The 18,836-nt window shown below is 68.4% G+C and overlaps 1 protein-coding gene across 4 annotated transcripts; it reads right to left on the bottom strand.

Moving 5' to 3' along the window:
• Positions 1-82: 82 nt before the first annotated feature.
• Positions 83-18,599, bottom strand: PLEKHG5 (pleckstrin homology and RhoGEF domain containing G5). Of its 4 annotated transcripts, none has more exons than XM_083802779.1 (22): positions 18,263-18,599; positions 11,313-11,389; positions 7,484-7,613; positions 7,263-7,365; positions 7,076-7,136; positions 6,867-6,958; positions 6,653-6,789; positions 6,430-6,578; positions 4,430-4,615; positions 4,087-4,257; positions 3,917-4,012; positions 3,775-3,825; positions 3,435-3,584; positions 3,247-3,357; positions 3,031-3,180; positions 2,808-2,945; positions 2,606-2,725; positions 2,398-2,530; positions 2,171-2,286; positions 1,928-2,097; positions 1,070-1,852; positions 83-988 (listed from the first exon to the last, which is right to left on the bottom strand). In XM_083802779.1, exons 1-22 carry the CDS (start codon positions 18,462-18,464, stop codon positions 979-981), a joined length of 3,336 nt encoding a protein of 1,111 aa, XP_083658905.1. In that variant the 5' UTR covers positions 18,465-18,599; the 3' UTR covers positions 83-978. The 4 variants fall into 4 exon arrangements, with proteins under 4 accessions (XP_083658905.1, XP_083658906.1, XP_083658908.1 ...); XM_083802780.1 differs by lacking the exon at positions 18,263-18,599 and adding an exon at positions 17,814-18,010; XM_083802782.1 differs by lacking the exons at positions 11,313-11,389; positions 18,263-18,599 and adding an exon at positions 10,175-11,288.
• Positions 18,600-18,836: the final 237 nt, after the last annotated feature.

Here is an 18,836-nt window from a genome sequence, read left to right as displayed (position 1 = left end):
TGTGCCCCACACCTGTCCCCCCCAACCCACAGCGCCCTGGCGGCTGCCCCAGGTGCCCCAAAGGAGAGGCGAGGCAGGCACAAGCGTGCACACAGCTAGGTTTATTGCTCGGCCGGACCACAGCGGCAGGAGGGGCGGCCACGGCACTGGCCCCCACCCACCAGGACCGCGCTGCAGCCAGCACAAGTGCCTTGGCCAGCGCGTGTCCATGGCACAGCCGCCGTCACCTCCCTGTCCCAGCAGGCAGTGCTGCTGCGGGGACAGCCTGAAGCTAAATAAAAACACACTCCATGAGGGTGCCCTGCTCCGGTGTGGGCCATGTCTATGGGCAGCAACTCCCCACTGGCCCATGGACCACAGCCTGGCATGGGATGGCACCCAGCACTCGGCCCCTGCCATGTCAGCCCGTGCCACCGAGGCTCCTCGCTCCTTACACTGGCCTTGGCCACCCACAGCCGCTGCCTCCCACCAAACTGCCCTGACCAGGCCCCGTGGCAACCGCCAGCCCAGCACCGTCCCCTCCTGCCACCACCCCCGGCCTCCCGCCCCACGCGCCGGCAGCTCCGTGCTGCCCGCGCCACGGCCCTCTCGCACCTTCTCCGCTCACCGCCGCCAACATCACGATCCCTCCTCCCCCCGGAGCCGCCCCAGCCCGCAGCCTTCCCGGGCGCAGCCCTGCTCCACCCCACCGCCTGGCCCCGGCGCTCTGCGGGCGAGGGCTCAGCCCGAGCCATGCGTCGTGTCCGGCCCCACACGGCCGCTCCCTGGGTAGAAATGGGCAGCCTGGTGCCGCCCTGCCCGGGACGTGTCCTCCCAGAGGGGGCCGCTCCATGTCCCCACACATGCTCGCGTGACATCCTGGCACAAGCTGGCGGGCACTCGCTCTACCCGGCCCTGGCATTACGCTATGGTTAGAAGCAGGAGGAGCTCCTCGGAGCGGCCGCGCGTCCATCCTCATCCTCGCCACCCTGGCAGCTCTCAGACCTCCCTGCAAGGCACAGAGAGAGAGAAGCACTGTTAGCATGGGGCCCTGGCGCACGGCGAGCAGAGGGGAGGGGGCTGCACGTACGAGGCCGTCAGCGTGGAGTTGAGGAGCAAGGTGGTCCGGATCCGGTAGAGCTGGGCCATCGTCAGCTTGCGGTGCTGTGCCGAAGGCGGGTCCGAGAGGGTGCGGCGGGCGGGGGGCTGTGGGCCACGGCTGGGCTGGCCCAGGGCGGGCCCTGGGGTCTCTGCGTGTTCCTCCGGCTCCGAGAGCTCAGAAGTGGAGTCACCGCTGCTGCTGCCAGCGCTGGGGGTGGCTGGGTGCCCCGGGGCACATCCAGTCCGCTGGGGGAGCGGGGGGCTGGGGGGGGCCGCACAGAGGTCAGAGAGGCTCCGGCTCTGGCTGAGCGGGGCCGGGGGGCTGGCCAGCAGCTGCAGGAGGCTGGCCTCCGACTTGGACTTGAGCACCTGGGCCTTGCAGGGCAGGAGCTGCACAGGCATCCGGCGACGCAGCCGGGGTGAAGGCGGCCGCGGGGTTGGGACATCCCGCCCCTCCTCGGCCACCACATCCTGCTGCCGGGTGAAGTCCCGCGGTGAGGCGGGCGAGAGCGTGCCGTAAGCGCTGTCGATGGATGCCGAGCGGCAGCTGCTGGTCTGGGCGGCCGGGCCCTGGGGCAGGGGCAGGGTGTCCGTGGGCAGCTCTCTGATCAAGGTGCTGCTGGAGGTGCCGGTGCTCACAGAGGTGCCGGTGCTCACGGAGGTGCTGTCTGATGGTGAGCCAAACGGCCCCACGTCCGAGTCCGGGGAGGAGAGCTCATCACCACCATCCACCACCACCACCGAGATGGTCTCAGTGGAGCCATCCGAGAGGCTGCAAAAGCGGGGAAGGTGAGGAGGGGGCGGCACTGTGCCCAGGGGAGTGCAGAGCCCCTGTCCCACTCCGTACCACTGCTGGGAGTCCAGGCTGGTGCTGCTGCGGCGCAGGACAGTGGGCGAGCTGGCGGCTGAGGTGCTGCTCTCTCCATCTTCCTCCTCCTCCTCCTCTTCTTCCTCTTCCTGCAGGCGCTGGCACTGCCCGCGCTGCAGCTCCTGCAGCCGTAGCCGCTGCAGCAGGTTCTGGGGAAGGGGAGGTGTCAGTGGGCAGCAGGCATGGGACCCCCTCGCCCCCCTCACCCTCGGCACCCCTCACCTGCGCGTTGTGCAGCGCCTCGACCCAGCTGCGGCACAGCGACTGCCCACTGGCCTGGAAGGTGTAGGCAGCCACAGCACTCCCAAACTCATTCAGGTAGATGAGGAGGAAGGAACCTGCGGGGACGGGGGGCCGTGAGCTGCACCATGGGGCCAGCCAGGGCTCCCGGCACCTCCCTGGGGTGGGGGCCAGCTGCCCAGTGCCCCATCCCCACCAGGGCTGCTCACCTGGGTCCTTCAGCTCCCGACAGACGACCTTGTCCACCAGCAAGGGCTGCCGGACCACCTTGGTGCGCTCAGCCTTCTTGACAGGCTTGGTGATGAGGAAGAGGTCGGTGAAGAGGAAGCAGTAGACATCCATCTGGGGACAAGAGCAAGACCGTGGGTGCTGGCCAGCACGCAGGGGGGCGAGCTCCCCGTCCCCCGTGGTCCTCACCTTGCTGTCTTTACCTTCCCGCATCTTCAGGCTGCCCTCAAGGAGGAGCTGCCGGGTGTCGTCCGGGGAGGTGCCGGGCATGGGGGCCGTCAGGTCCAGCCGCAGGAACTCCTTCAGCAGCTGCGGGGAGCCGCTGGCATCAGCAAGGGGCAGGCCACGGCCTGGGCGGCACGAGACAGCAGCTCTGGCACGCCCAGCCTACCTTGTCCACCTCATCCGTGCTGCCCTCCACCACCTCGTAGGCATCGATGCGGCTGAGGATGGCAGCCAGGCGCTGCTGCTCCTGACGCTGCCGCATACGTGAGTTGACGTGGTTGATGAAGTGCTCCACGGAGCCGATCTGCAGCGTGGGCAGCAGATGTGAGGGGCTGGGGGCCGCCCCACTTCGAGCCCACCTGCCTGCATCCCCATGCCGTGCCCCTTACCATGGTGAGGATAGCATCACGGGTGCGCGCGTCGTCCGTCTTCTTCAGCACGGACTTGAGGAGCAGCGGGTACTTGGTGAGGCGCTGGTGTGGCTTCACCAGCATGTCGCTGAGCTTCAGGCGGCTGCACTGCTTGTGCTTCTCGGCCCACTGCGGCATGCAGGTGTCAGCCCCGGCTGCAGCCACGGCCCCCACCCTGTGCTGCTCCCACCTTACCGTCACGTAGGCGCGGAAGAGCTCGCTGTCCCGCAGCAGCGTTCGCATGTACTCCATGCAGCCCTCCTCCTCCATGCAGTACTGGATGTAGGGCTTGAAGAGCGAGCCAAACTGCGGGCAGCACAGAGGTGTCACCGCTGGTCACAGCACCGCACGGCCCCCCAGCACAGCATGGGCTCCCCGCTCACCGTCTTGAAGCCCTTGAGGAAGTCCACGGGGTCGAGCAGCGCCTTGGTCCGGCGGGCCTTGTCCAGCACCGGGGCCATGACGCTGCTCCACAGGCTGCGGTGCAGCTGGATGATCTCCCTGATGTTGCCAAAGAGTCGCTCGGCATCCACCTGTGGGGTAGGTGGGGAGCTGCACAAGGCCCAGCACCATGCCAGCACCACGGGTGGGGGTCCCAACCCCACGCACCCCACTCCATGCTGGGGAAACCCCTGCCACGTGCTGGCCCCCCGAGACCATCTGCGGCGATACTGCGCCATTCCCAGACCCCGCGCAGCCCCGGCCCGCCGCGGTGCTGCTCACCTCGCACAGCAGCCCCGACTCCTGCAGGTTCAGCAGGCAGCAGAGGAAGAGCTGTGGGGACAGAGCAGGAGCCCGTGGGGGAGCCGCTGAGGCACAGGGCACCCGTAGCCGGGGATCCCTGGCGGGCGGCAGGGGCACTCACGTCGGTGATGACTTTGAGCTTGCGGATGTAGGTGGCCTCGGTGTGCAGCAGCTCCCAGATGGCTTCCTGCTGGTGGCACTGCCGGCGCGTCAGGGCCTGCGGGGCTGAGCGTTAGTGCCGCGCCAGACGGGGAGTGGGGACGCCGTGGCCACCGGCACCCCCGGCCCTACCTCCGTGCCCTCGATGATTTGCTGCCAGCTGTCCTCCAGCGCCAGGCTGCTGTCATCCCCGTCCTCCTCCCAGGAGTCCTGGTCGAAGCGGAGCTGCGGCGGCAGCTTGGGCAGCCCGAAGCTGCTGTAGGTGTGCAGCTTGCTCTCCAGCTGCTCCATCTTATCCACCTCCTGCCCAGGAAGCGTGGAGCCGATGGGCCAGGGTTGGAGGGGACAAGGCACAGCCCTCCCCGCGCTGCCCACAGAGCTGGGGCGTGACCACAGATGACCTCCTCCCACCGCCTCTGCCCAGCGGGGCTGCAGCCTCGCCGCCCCCACACCCCCTCCCCGCGCGCCCACCTACCCGCCCGAAGGGGCCGGTGCCAGCGCCGGAGCTGAAGAAGCCGCTGAAGCGGCTGGCGGCACGGTTCTTCCAGGTGTCGGTGCCATTGGTGGGCAGGGAGCCACTGCCGTGTGGGGACAGCTCGGGGCCAGGGATGCTGGCGTCCCCCAGGAACTCCGTCATGTTCTTCCTCCGCCTGCCTGGAGCCTGTGCGGGGACAGCCGGCGGTGTCCCCAGGTGGGCGCCTGGCCCTGCACACTCCACGACGCGGGGCCAGCCCCATGGGGCCGCGTCCTGCCCCTGCTCTCCTCCTCGCCTGGCTGCGGCCGTGCCGCTGGGATGGGCCCGGGGTGGGGATGGCGGCGGGGCAGAGACGACAGCGCAACACAACCCAACAGCAAGGCCAGCCTTGCGTGCAGACAGCGCCGTGCCTGCGGCAGGCTCCGGCCCCCAGGGCTCCAGCCCCCGGGGCAGACGGGTCCCCCCGCCGCACACCCGCAGCCCCGTCCCGTGCCGGGGCGCGCAGAGCTGTGCCCTCCGTGGGGCACGAGCCCGCTCTGCCGGCGCCCGCACTGACCTGCGTACCTGCATCCCGGCTGCGTGCGGGCCCACGCGGCCGCTCCTCGCCCTCGCCCCGGCAGAGCGGGGCACCGCGGCTCAGCGCATCCCGCGGGGCCGAGCACCCCGAGCCCCGCGCCGCCCGCCCAGGCGTGCTCTGAACTTGAACTGTGAAGTCGGGCAGGCTCTGGCCGGGCTCCTCCGAACAAAAGGAGGTGGGGCCAGCGCAGAAAACCTAATTTCCCTCCTCGCCAGATAAGCTAAACAGACCCAAACAATTCGCTGGCAAAGATCAAAGACCCCCAGCCCGCGGCAGGAGCTGGGTCCCAGCCAGGCAGCGCCCACCTGCCCGGGCACCACGGCACAGCCCCGCTCACGCATCCCTGCATCCCTGCGCCAAGGCCATGCGGGGACGTGGCCACTGCCCTCTCCTTGCCCCGGCACAAAGGGCGGCCGGGCTGCAGCTCCCCGCCTGCCCACGGGACTCGGCACATCCCTGCTCCCTGCCACGTCCCCTCCCGGGAGGGCACCGGGTGGCACAGAGAGCCCCACCACCCCCAGACCCCCAGACCCCCTGGGCCATTGCCGTGTGCCTAGATGAGCCCTGGCGAACCTACCCCACTTCGCTCCAAAAGTGGCCCCGTAGCTCACCGTGCCATGCTGTCCCCAAGCATCCCGGGTCACACCAGCCCTGCTGCCCTGGCTCAGCTCTGCTCCTGACTGCCCTCGGGGACCTGGCTGGGGCTGAGACCGCCGTGGGGGCAGCCCCTCGCCCGCCGGCCCCCTTGCCCCAGCAGGGGAGTGCTGGTCCCGCTGCCAGGCATTGTAGTGCTGGATGCGGGCAGCCACCAGCCCCGGCCACACAGCCAGGGTGCTGCCTTCAGGGGCCTCTGGCACGGGGCTGAGAGCCGCTGTTCCCCTGCTGGGTACCCTGGGGCCACATCCCCCAGGAGCAGGAGCTGCGTGGCTGCGTGGCCCCATGAGGGTGGCACCTGCTCCCACGGGGAGTGGTGCTGAGCCCGGCCCCACGCCTTATCTGGGGCCAGGGTCCATGGGGCAGGACCGAGGCTGCAGACGGCAGCTGCCAGGCGCCATGGCGAGGAGGGACGGCGGCCACGTCCCAGCTGGGAGTGCAGCCAGGGCAAGCCCTGGGGTCGATGTGGAAGCTCACAGCCTCCCCGCGGGGCCCTGGGGTGTGGAGCTGCCCGTTTGCTTTGCTCTGGTACCAGCCCGTACGTGGCACGGCCGCGGGGCCACCAGCTGAGCTGCCACGCCTGGCGCAGGCACTGCGGTGTGGCACGGCACAGCACTGCTGGCTCAGCACAGCTGGGAGCTGAGCCTGGGGCTCCAGGGAGGTCTTCGGCCCGCCAGGCATGAGGCCATACAGGAGACCAGACATGGGGGCATAGAGGGCTATGGGAGACCCCATCCCCAAGCTCCCCAGGGCCACCACCGGTACTCACCAGGACCTCAGCACCCTCCCGGCGGCCGGGCACCAGCTCCGGCGCTGGCCCGAAGAGCGCAGCGGTGCCAGCGGGGCGCAGGATGGGCAGGCTGGCCGACCGGGCATCCCGTGCTGCCTGCTCCACCTTCAGCTCGTCCCCGGGCTTGGCTGTGGAAGTGCAGAGCCGTCAGAGCCCCCAGCCCCGTGGTGCCTGGGCCTGGCCCCCGCAGGCCTCTCCACACCTTTCACCCGCAGGTAGTGTCCCCCGAAGCGGTACGCCTCGAAGTGGAGGGAGAGCGGTGTGTTGGACTGGTCCAGGTAGATGTCCACCTTGCTCTGCTCGATCGCCTTCCTCTCAAAGACCGGCAGCAGCACCTCCCTGCGGGGACACCAGCCCCGTGGGTCCCATGGGGCCCCTGCACCAGGGCCGTAACCGGGCGGCGGAGGTGGACTCACCCCAGGGACTTCTTTTTCATGGCCGGCACGATCTCCGCCTCAATGTCGACATTCAGGTCGAACTTCAGGGTGAAGCACTCCTTGCTGGGGTCCTGTGGGGGATAAGCTGCTCACCAATGGCCCAGTGCTGGGCTCCCAGCCGTCCCAGCTGGGCCACAGCACAGCCCCTGCACCCTGCAGAGCCCACGGGGCGCGGGACGGTTCCTTACATCCGTGTGTCTGCGCCGAGCCTTCTTCTTGGGCAGCTTCAGCGCCGAGCTCTTCCTGTCCCTGCAGGCACAGCACGGGCAGGGTGACCGGGGCGCCCCGCAGGCTGGGGACACGCAGGGTCCGGGCACCGCGGAGGCACCCGCTCTGCCCTGAGCTGCCGCAAGCAGGGGCTCAGACACGGCTCACCCCCTCCCGTCCGCCGGTCCCTCGTCGTCTTCCTCCACGTCGGAGGCAGGGCTGGTGCGCGGGGGACACGAGCGGGTGGACACGTTGCGGGCCAGGATGGAGCCTGCGCACAGGCGTGGGGCTGAGCTGTGCCGCGACCCCCAGCCCCACGCAGGGTCCGCCAGCCCCGCACGGGTCCCACTGCGGCTGAGGGGTCCGCGGCCGCGTCCAGCCCGGCTCACCTTGCGGGGGCAAGTCGAAGCGGATGTGGCCGTCGAAGTGCATGGCGCCGTGGAGGCGGCCGTCGCAGACCTCACACAGGCTGAGGGGGCTGCTGTGGTTCAGCTGCTGGCACTCGGCGTGGTGGCATACCTGCGGGGCGCAGCCCTGGGCTGGGGCGGGGGGCCGGGCAGCAGGACCCCCACCCCAGGCTGTGCTCCGCTCTGCTCAGAGCCTCTTGGCTCAGGGGCAGTGTCAAGGTAGGGGAAGGGGACAGCAGCGAGAGCAGGGAACAGCCACGAGGCTGCTGGTGCTGCCGTGCGCGTGGGTCCGCAGCACCGAGCCCCCTGCCCAGCTCTGCTGCACTGCGCGGGGACCCCCGAGAGCCACGGGGCTGCAGCAGGAAGGCTGCACGATGCCTGGCCACGGGGGCAGGGAGGGGACCAGGGGACAGCCACCTGTGCCTCGTGTCGCCGAGCCTCCCCAGAGCCACCACACATTGCTGGTGCCCCTGGTTGGGCTGAGGGCGCGCCAGGCCCCTGCCGGCTCCCGGGGAGGCTGTGGGGCCGCTCCAGAGCCCCTTTGTGTTTGCAGGATCAGTGTCCCCACGGCAGGACGAAGGAAGCAAGTGTCTGCAGCAAAACAATGCTTGCAAGCCGATGCATTTCCTCCGATTGTGCACCCGGCCTCAGCCTCAGCCGGGCATTCACAAGCATTTATTTTTAAACCCCTGGCCAGCCCCGAACGTGGTGCACGGCCCGTGACCCCTCGCTGGGGGCTCCGGCTGGCCCCGCAACAGGGGCCGTGGTGCTGCTGGTGGCTGCAAGCCTGCACCGGGGGCACGTCCCCGCTCCCTGCAGCCGCCGGCGGGGCCCCGCAGCCGCCCTGCTGCGAGAGGCGGCCGCAGCGCAGCATCCCGGGAGGCGCGGGCCCTGCCTGCGCGGCGGAGGAAGCGCCAGTGCACCTCCAGCCGCCCCCGCTTCCTGCCCTCCTTCCTCCCGGCGCTGCTGAGGTCAGTGCTGACGCGCTCCCGACACCCGCGCGCTCCCCGCCGGGGCCACCTGCCCCTGCTCGACACCCACTGCCGAGCAGCCTCCGCCGCGGCACCCGCTGATGCAGCCCGGCCCCTGGGACGTGCCGGCCTTGTGCCGCGTGGCCGTGCAGCCCCTCTGCTCTCGGCAGGGCTGCGGCGGTGACGGCCGCCCCTGCCCGCCCTCGGAGACGGGCTCTCCTCCCCAGGCTGCCCCCCGCACCCCAAACACGGCCACCAGAGACCTCGGCGGGGCAGGAACGGGGCAGCACGGCTGCTGCCGTGATGAGGCCAAGGCAAAGGATGCCTGAACCCACTTGGCCCACTCGTGCAGAGTTTTGGCAGAGCCCAGGCGATGGGAGGAGGTGGCTGTTGGGCTCGGCTGAGCGCAGTGCTAGCAGATGAGGTGGGCGGCGGGGAGCAGCACAGCACGGCCGGGCATGGCACAGCACGGCTGGGCACGGCTGCTGCAGCTGAGCCTCTCCTTACCCTGGGCAGGCTTAAAACCCGTGGCTGCTGCGGGGCTGCCACCAAGCACCTGTGGTCAGGTCAGAAACACCCTGAGGGACAGAAGGGTCACAAGGTCCGGCCCCGCAGTGGGGTCACTCAGTCGCGTCCCGCAGAGCCATGCACAGGAGATCCCGCGTGGCCAGGAAGGAGCAAGCACCAGCCAAGCCTGCTGGGGCCCCACCGGCACCTCTCGGGCAGCTGGAGGCAGGCACCATGCTCAGGCAGCCAGGAGACCCCTGGGTTTGGGTGCTTTTCTCTGCCCTGACCCCCCAGCTCCATGTGCACCCACCCGGGGGCAGCCCCAGGGCCCCGAGAGCCCAAGCCCAGACTGCACCCCGAGCACAGCCTCACGCATCCCGGCCCCAGCCGCGCCGATCCCCACCGAGCTCGGCTCCCGGCCTGGGACCCCCACCCCACGCTACCTCCCGTGGCGCTGTCCCTCGGGGGTCTCCGGTGCCGGCGGCAGGGCTGTCCGTGCGGCTCCCTCCCAGCACTGATGGCGACCGGCCGCAGCCCAGCGCCACGTGTGTCCCTGCCGGAGTGTTTACCCAGCAGCTCCACCCGTGCAAACACGGCCACGACACGCCTGCTGACCACCGCGCCGGATCCACCGCAAGCACCGTGCCCGGCACCGCGCACCCCTCGCCTGGCACCGGCCGCAGGGCGCCAAGGCAGTGCTGGGTCACGCCCCCCTAACGCCACGGGGGGGTCGTGCAGCAGGAGACACCAGCCCGGCTCCCTGTGCCCTCGACGCGGCCACGTTCCCGTGGGAGCAGGGTCCGGGACGCTGGGCGGGCTGCCGGCGCGGGGCTGCCTCTGATCAGCCTGGCTCTGAAGGAGCCGGTGAGCAAAGCCCTTCTGAAACTCAGTGCTTGAAAGGTCACTGCGTCGTTACTTCCTCCCCAGTGCTCTCCAAAGCCAGCGCCTAATTTCAATAAACAGAGTAGCCCCGCTCATCTGCTCAGAATAAAAGCCCTCGATGGTGTCTGCCAGGGCTCCAGGACTAAGCAGCCATCGCTCTTGCTGCTGTAGGAATTTTCCTGTGGTGGCCTTCCAGCCGAGGCCACGAGCATCACGCCGCACAGCCGTGCCAGTGGGGAAGGGCCCAAGCACCGCGCTCCCTCCCCGCAGCCACAGCCCCCGACCCACCGAGCAGGGGAACCCTGGCACTCACCGGGAGCCGGCGCGGCCAGCGCTGCAGCAGCAGTGAGGACAGCCCTGGACCGAGCCAGCAGGTCGAGCAGCCAGAGATAAGGGGCCCTAAATCCACTCCGGCTTTACATTAGCAATCAACGAGATTAGGAGAGGTGGCATGGGGCACTTCCAGCCGCGGGCACTGCTTAACTCCCGGGGCCCTGCGCGGCCCAGGGCAGTCCCATCCCTCTGCACCTCCACTGCTGCTCGGCCAAATGAACGCGGGCACAAATGGCACCAGTGCAGCTGCTCCTCAAGTGGCTCCGCACGGCACCCGCTCCCCGCAGCACTGACACCGAGCCCCGGTACGCAGCCGTGAGCTGCCGCAGAGGATCCCTCCCTCCCGGGCACGTCCACGCTGCCTGTGCCGGCTTGCGGAGCAGTGCGCTCCCACCGGGAACAGGACAGACGGGCTCAATTAGATTAGCCTAAATTACACCAGGTGGGGAAACGGGGAAGCTGCCGCTGTGCAGTTAAATCCCAGCTGTGCACGAGCCCGCGGATACCCACGGGCTGCAGGACCGCGACGCTGCCGAGAGATGCATGCCCAGCAGGGGCTGGCACTCTCACCACGGGTGGCCACGCAGGGGATGCAGCTGCCAGGAGCCGCTGCCCTTCCCTGCCAGGTCCCATCAGCTGCCCGGGGCTTTTTTCCTGCACCGGGGCCAGCGGGTGGAGCAGGAGCAGCAGGGTGCAGGCACGGCGCTCCCTGGGGCTCTCCCACAAGGGCTGGCGAACTGGCGCTGCTGCTGCGATTCCCACGGCCCCACGCCACCAGCACGCACGGGAACGAGCTTGCGCAGGGCAGGGGGCAGCACGGCCCCCCCCACGCAGCAGCTCCCGGCAGCACGGCTCGGCCGGCCGGGGCTGGCCTCACGGCTCCGGCACAGCGCGGGCTGCTCAGCGCCCCGTGGCTGCCGGCCAGGCGGCTCCACCGACCGGTTCTGCCGGCACACGGAGGCACCAGGGAGCCAGGGCGAGACCGCAGGAGCCTGCACCCGCCCCGGCTCTGCCGAGAGGAGCGGGGCACAGCCGCGCACCGAGCGCCGCGTGCCCGCTGCCCCTCCTCGCCCACAGAGCCGAAGCAGGAAAGCGGCGCTGCCCGGCTCAGGACCTACCTTGGCTGCCCTCCTCTTGTCGGTGCAGTCGGGGTGCTGGCAGTGCAGCCCCTTCTCTTCCGCCGGGCACCGCTCGTCTGTGGGTGAGAGCCAGGGTTAGCACCGGGGGCACCCGGGGGCCCTGAGCGCCCACAGCCCCGTGCCCGCCCCTGCCCGCTGTGTGGGTGCTGCCCCTGGGCCTGCCGCCCCTGCACTCCACACACACCGCTTCTGTAACTCAGCAAAGTGCTCGGGCTCAGCCGAGGCTGCTCCTGCCCCACAACCCGTACAGGAGGATGGGTCCCTGACAGCGAGGGCCCACCTTTTAGGCGCAGGGCAGAGAGGAAGCTGGCAGCCCAGCTGGGGACAAACCATCTCCTGAGCTGGTGAGCAGTGGCAGCCTCTGATAACGCCCTGTCTGCCCAACCCCCCATAACCCCATGCCCAAAACCCAGCACTGCGCCTGCTGCAGAAGGGCAGCGAGCACCCTGCGCTGCCCCGGCAGTGTCAGGACCCGCTGACTCCTGCCCCAAAGCGTGGGGCTGCTGCTCTGGGCGTGCAGTGCCCCGGGGGGCTGCTGGCTGCCCACAGGGGTGCACAGCACCCCCGAAACGCGGGGCCAGGCGGGCCTGGGATGGCTCGCTGGCGGGAGAGGGCAGCCAGGAGCTGCCCCTGGGATGGGGACGGAGGCGCCAGGCACTGCCAGCGATGACGCACGCTGCTCTCCCCAAACTCCCACTGCTGCAAACTCAGGAATGGGCCCAAAGCCCCAAACCTTCCCTAATATGGAGATTTATTTCCTGACGGGCGGCAGCGCCGGGACGGCCGCGGCGCAGACCGGAGCCCCGAGGTGCCGGGGGTGCGGCTGACCCCAGCAGCACGGCCCCAGCCGGGGCGCGGGACATCACCCTGCACCCGCTTCCCACGCCGGGCATGGGCCAGGGCTGCGAGGGCAGCGCTGGGAGCGCTAAATCCGCCGCTCGCCAGCCCCCAAAGGGGCTTATGAGCTGCTTTAAGTCCTAACAGTTAAATCGGCCTTTGGGACAAATCCTATTTTGAAGGCTTTTGTTATATGTCGCATCTAATAGTTTAAAAATAACAGACTGCGGGCGGCTCACGGCAGACCGGCGGGCACCAGGTCCCGAAGCGAGCGCCCTCCTGCAGGGCAGCTGGGGACGGGGACAGGGATGGCGGCTGTGCCGGGGGCTCCCGCGGGAGGCCTGGGCTGGGCGTGCTCGTCCCGCGCGGAGCCGTGGCAGGGCTTGGCGCGGGCAGGGCTTGGCGCAGGCAGGGCACAGCGGCCCCAGCCCCAGGAGCTCATCTGGGGCTTCCCCGCCGCTCCCCACAGCCGATCCCTCTGCATCCCTCCTGCCAACAAAAACAGCTTCTGCCCCGGCCCCAGCGGGACGGGCTCGCGGCCAAGGCCGGGTTAGGTTTAGTCTGTGGAAAAGCTGCTGCCTCCTGCCCTGTCGGGGCGGGGGAGCCGGGGCTGCCGGCAGCCGCCCTGTGCCGAGACCCACGAGGCTGCAGCTTCCCCCGGCTCCGCTCTCAGGACCCATCGCGGCAGCTCCGGGGAGCCCGCGAGGTGCTGGGGCGCACGCAGGCGCCGGGTCCCCACAGGGCACGGCACCCAGCAGGGTGAGGGCTGTGTTTGCCCTCCCCTCTGCCTGCCCTGGGGCACCCCCACGGGGACCCCGCGGGCACCCACGGGCAGGGCCGGGCCCGGCGCTCGTGGGAGAGGACGGGAGCACCGCGGCTGCCGTGGGGCCCCGCTGCCCACACGCCGGCCCCGCACCGCGGGAGCACAATGGGCGCTCTGTCCCCGCTGCCGCCCCGCAGCACCCGCTGGGCTGCTCCAGCCCCTCCTCTGCCGCCCCGCCACCATTATCATTTCACTTGACCTATTATGAATAATAACGGAAACAAATAAGAAATTCTTTCATGCCAGTGAGGGGAAGTTTTCCAAACTCACTGAAATCGTGAGGACGGGCACAGCAGCCGGCGGTGCTGGGACGCAGCCGCAGCATCCTGCCCACGGGCAGCCCCCTGCTGTCCCCCCGCGGGGACACGCTGCCCATCGGCACGGCTTTATCCAAACACTGACCGCAGCAGCGGGAGCTCACGCACGTGGCAGGACCTAAAGTATGCCACAGAGGAGCTCACTGATAGGTGCATATAGAGGCAGCCCCCGGTATCTGGCAGAAGCAGGAGGGTGCCCGGGTCCCCACGGGCACTCCCAGGGCCAGGGGAGGGATCCCGCTGCCATCAGCCCCTCTCCCCCCGCTCCTGCTGGTTCGTCGTGCCCGGCTCTCCCGGTGACTCCTGCTGACGGTCAGGGCAGGAGAGCAAGGCAAGGCGGTCACCGCACACACCACGGTCACTCGCTGTTTCAGACGTCTTTTGCGCCGGGAGGAAGCGGTGCAGCCGCGTGCAGGTGCTGGTGCAGGGACGGCTCGCCAGGTGCTCCCCAGCCGCACCCGCAGCATCCCCGTTCCCCCTGCTGGCCCCAGCTGGAGCCTCCCCTGCCGTCCCCTGGACACACCAGTTCCTCTCCCTTTTTGCAGGGGTTAGAGGGTTTTCATCAAGCCCATCGCCGCAGCCACGCACTCCTCCAGCCCCCGCGACCTACCCGCCAGCTCCTCTGTGATGTCCAGGCTGGAGCTCCAGGAGAAGCGCTCCACCGCCCCGTACTCCAGTCCTGCCAGCGCGGGGGGCAGAGTCCCCAGCTCGTACGCGCCCCGCTTCTTCCAGTACAGGAACATCCTGGGGCCGCGGCCCGGGGGCCGGGGTGGCCGGCGCCGCTGCCCTCACTGCCGGGTGCCCGGGGGGGCTGGCTCGGCCGGCCCCACGGAGCCGTGCCCACGGCGCCTGCCCCGCCGGGGCCACCGGTGGGACTAGCCGGGGGGGCCCGGCTCCGGCTTTAAGAGCAGGTCCCGCTCTCCGGACAAGCGGAGCATTCATCCCGTGAGCTGGGAGCTCTGGGGTGGCGGAGGGTGCTGCTGGAGGCTGCCCAATGCCCCGCGCACGGGGCGCACAAAGGCCCTTTCTTCAGCCTCCTACAGACATTGCACAAATTTCACTTTCCGCCGTCTATGAAAGAAATTCGGCTGAGGAGACAAGACACGCTTGTGATTAAAATAATCGGCATGAAGAGCGGGGCTGTTCGGTAGCTGTGCCGTCGGAGGGCTGGGGGGAGGAATGCTGCGGGAAGCGGGGGGCGAGCGCCGCGGCTCGACGGGGCCCCGCCGGCCGGGGCAGAGCCGCTTCGGCCGCACCAGGCGTCGCCCCGGAGAGCGGCTCCGTTCACGGGGAGCCGACGGCAGCAGCGCCCGGGCGGGCGCGGCGAGGACGGGACCGTGAGCAGGCGCTGCTGAGCCCGCGCAGCTGCCAGCACCGCTCCCGCTCCAGCTCTCCACCCCGCGCAGACACCTGGTTGTGATTCAAGTTTTAAGATCGTGGCAGAACTTTGTTCCAGCTTTCCCCTGGCTCACACAATGGAATTTTTCCCCTAAATCTGAGCGAGCAGAGAAGTGCTGGGCTTAAAACCTCCCACAGGCGGCGTGCACAGACGGCACCTTTCCCCCCGCGCCCCCAGCAGGAGCCCCGGTGGTGGCGGTGCTCAGCTCCCCTACTGAGGCACCAGCAGGTGACGAGGAGGAGACGGGGCTGGGGCCAAACCCGGGCAAGCCCCCCAGCCCCTTCCTGACCGACCCTGGGACAGTTCCCAGCCTCTCTGTGGGACACTGGGGTGTGCAACTCTGCCCTTGCAGTGAGCTTCCCTCCTGGCCTCTTGCCCCAGGCCTGTTATTGTAGGTTTGTCTACATCAAAATGCATTTTTCTGTATGTTGACTTGGCCTCCATAGAGGCTAAATCCTCATCAATTAAATCCATCCATGCAAATTGTGATTTTTTTTTTTTTCTTTTAAGACCTCTCTTGGTTGGTTTAGCCACTGTCAGCTTGGGATATAAATTCAGCCCTACAAAGGTTTATGGAAAATACCTGTGCAGGAAGGGTAGCAGCAGCTGAACAAAACTGCAGTGAGCAGAACTGAGAGGAGCCGTGGGCCAGCGCAGGAGCACTTTGTGCCTGATTGCTTCCTTGCTGGGCTGCAGCCACCACCTGGTCAGCAGCACCTGGGGCACACGTTGGGCCAGGACCAGCTGCACTGCTGGGTTTGTGACACTGAGCCCAAAGGAGGAGACCTCAACACGAGAAATGGGCTCAGGGAACACGGCTGGTGTGAGCACAGCCGTGGTGGTGCCCCAGGGGGATGAGGGATGGACGCCAGCCCCGAGGACCCATCCTGTCCATTCCTGCTCGCCTTCCTGGCTGCTGCGTGCCCCTGCATCGCAGGGACTGCCCCGAGCACAGACGATAAAAGCAGCATGGCCAAGCAACAGACGAGGGCTGCTGCTGAATTTCTCTAGCCCCTGGCCACGTCTGCAGAGCCACCGCCACCGGCAGGCCCTCGGCCTCACACCTGCGGCAGCGCGAGCTTTGTGCTTGGCCTGCTGAGTGGGACTCCCCTTCTTCCCAGGGGAGCACGCAGAGCAGCAAGCGTCTGCTGCACCAGGAGCCTGGAAAGCCTCTCTGGGGGCTGCGGGGGGGAAGGGAGAGGAGAAAACACGGCGGGGGCAGCGCACCCCCCGGCGCAGCTGCTGCTCGCCCAGAAGCGACGCCTGCTCCCGCGGAGGGGATGTGCCCACGGAGCCGGCCCGGGGCTGCGGGGCCAGACCCGCGCGCTGCCTGGGGAAGGGCCGGCAGGGCTGGATCCTGCCAGCACTGACACAAACTGCCGCCCAGTTAAATCCCTAGAGCAGAACTTCATCAACATTGAAATGACTCTACCCACCAGTCCCGAGGAACGAGTTCAAACACCATTGTTTCCTCCCTGGCAAGCTCTCCCCCAGCACTGGTGCTGCTGGCTGCGGCAGCCTCCGCTGACACCGAGGCAGGCACAGATGCATGGACCAGGAGACAAGTTTCATTTTTCTCCTTTTCTTTGCAAGGAGGACGGGCACTGAGACCTGCACTGAACAAAACTCTCCCTAAAATAGGAAAAAAACTGCACGGAAAGATCAGCCAGGCTAAGACAATTCCAGCCCCAAAATTCATCATCATCAACACCGTCTTCTTCGAGTACCACATGCTCAGCATAGTTCTGCTGTTTCTACGCACCCTTTGCCAGAAAAGGTAGCCAGAACTGAAGAAAATCATTGCTGGTATGTTAGTAGATTAAAAAAAAATCACGGATCCTGTTGTATTTAGCACACTATTGATACTTTAAGTGCCAAAAAAACAATTTCCTATTGATTACAACACTTTTGTATCAAAACACAGCAGGTGGTTCACAGAAAGCCACTCCTGAAACTAACTTGAGCTTTTGCAGTGGGGAAAGAAAGTGTGACTGATATCCATGGTGTGCCCCCATCCGTGGCGAGAAGGGGGCCTGCGCCTCTCCGTTTACCTGCTGAGGATTTAGGAGGAGCAGCAGGGAGAAGCAGGTGGCCCTCAGCCAGCCCGCGCGAGGAGAGCAAGGCAAAGACAAGGCTGGTGAGAGCGTGAACTCCAGAGAAGGAGAGAGTGGTATTTAGCACGTATCCAAACAGATGCTGTGAGAAGAGAGGGAATGAATAATGGAAAACTCCAGAGCCCCGTAAAAGTTTCCTAACGGCATGCCCCACTGCGCCGGGAGCCGTCCCTGCGCGCCGCGCCGGACCCTTTACTGACCGACGCTCACCAGAGCCCACCCCGGGGAGCAGGGGGTGCAGCGGGCGGCCAGGCCCTCCCCACCAGCCCCTTCCCGGCCCCCTCAGACGTTTCCATCTGTAAATCGCAGCTGACAGGATTCAGCTCCGCCACCTGCTGCGGCTCTGACCGTGGGGACGGTGCGGCGGAGCCCGGCAGGCTGTGCCGGGGGCATTACGCGCCCACGTTCGCTATGGCGGCGCCCCCAGAAGAGCACGTTTTAAGGCTGTCCACGCACTACACGCCATTTCACTGGGAACTGCCCGTTTCCCACACTGCGGGCTAAACTAAACGCTGGAACTGGTGGGAAGATGCACACAACGCCGGCATTCACTGCTGCAGCCTCGAGCGGCCACCTCAGCGCGTGGGGGCAGGCGGCGGGCAGCGCCCCGGCAGGGCCCAGCCTCGAGGGGCGCCGCGTGCTCCGCGTGCTGCTCGACGGCCTCGGCGGGCTGAAGGCCCCCGGTCCCGGGTCCCTGCGCGGCTCCGGGCACTTGGAGCTCCGGGCACCCGGCGGCCCCCGTGCCGGGTGCGGGAGCCCCGCGGGGCTGGGCTGGGCTGGGCTGGGCTGCGCTGGGCGCTCCCCGGCCCACGCCAGGACGGGGGCGCAGCCGCAGCCCCCCCGCGCTCCCAGGGCAGCGATCGCGGCCGGCAGAACGCGGCCACCCCGCTGCCGGGGCTGGGGGCGCCCCCGAGGGGGCTGCAGCCCGCGCCCCGCCGGTGCCGCCCCCCCCCCCGGTCCCTCCGGTCCCGTCCCCCCCGCGCTACTCACGCGTCGCCCGGCGCAGGTTGAGCCAGCTGCGGGGGGGGGACCCGCGCTTGGCCGCCGCGGAGCTCATGGCCGGGGCCGCGAGGGGCTGCTCGGCCGGCCCCGAGGGGGGCTCCCTCCACCCGCGCCCCCCGCCCCCGGCCCGGCCCCGCTCCGCACCGGGCCCGCAGCCGCCGCGGCGGGGGGCGGAGGCGCGGCCGCCCCGCTCCGCCCCGGCCCGGCCCCGCCGCACCTCTCGCAGCGCCGCTGCCCGGGGCCGGGCCCCCCCGCCCGTTCTCGCCGCCGGGCAGGGGAGGCCGCCGCCAGGCCCGGGGGGCTCGGGGCCGGGGCCGCTCCGAGCTCTGCCGCCCTGCGAGGCAGCGACGCCGCGCGGAGCCCTCCAGCTGCGGCCCACGCCTGGGGGCCCCCGGCCCCCCGTGAAGCGAGCCCCTTTGTTTGATCCGTGCGCTTACAGGTACAGCTCCAGGGCGTTAGGCGATCTCCCAGCAGCCGGGTAAAAGCATTTTCCGCGGATTGCTCAGCCCCAGCGGCAGGCAGCGCGCACCCCTCCCGCAGGAGCTGCCCGCAGCCAGCGGGGCCCCGAGGAGCTGCGGAGGGCACCGGGCCCGCTGCACAGCCGGACACGGGCACTCCTGGGGACGGGGCCAAGGGCATCGCTTCAGTAACCAGACGGGGCTGCAGGCAACGCCACACCGCGGCGCCAGAAACCCCGGCCAGAGGGGAGGTTGGCTTCGCAGTTACGGATCCATTAAACGCCCAGCTCTCCCGTTACCTATTTAGAAAAGGTGTTCCCAGACAGGTTCTCAGCTTAGCTCAGGATTCTTACTCACCCCTGCGTCACTGCCCCCAAACTCATCTTCACTCAAGCACAAATTGCTGCTCCCCCAAAAAGGTGAGGGAAAAAAAAAAACAAAGCTCCTCTAGTCCTTCACTGGGTGAGACTTAAATGAGACTGAGTGCATTGGTGTCCAATGCAGTACATGGGTAACACATTCCTCTCCCCTTCCAGCCCAGTTTATCTTCTAC

Source organism: Anser anser (genome assembly GCF_964211835.1).
Source record: "Anser anser genome assembly, chromosome: 17".
Lineage (NCBI taxonomy): Eukaryota > Metazoa > Chordata > Aves > Anseriformes > Anatidae > Anser > Anser anser.
The sequence above is the reverse complement of the archived record's forward strand: the minus strand, read 5'-3'. Positions and strand labels throughout refer to the sequence as shown.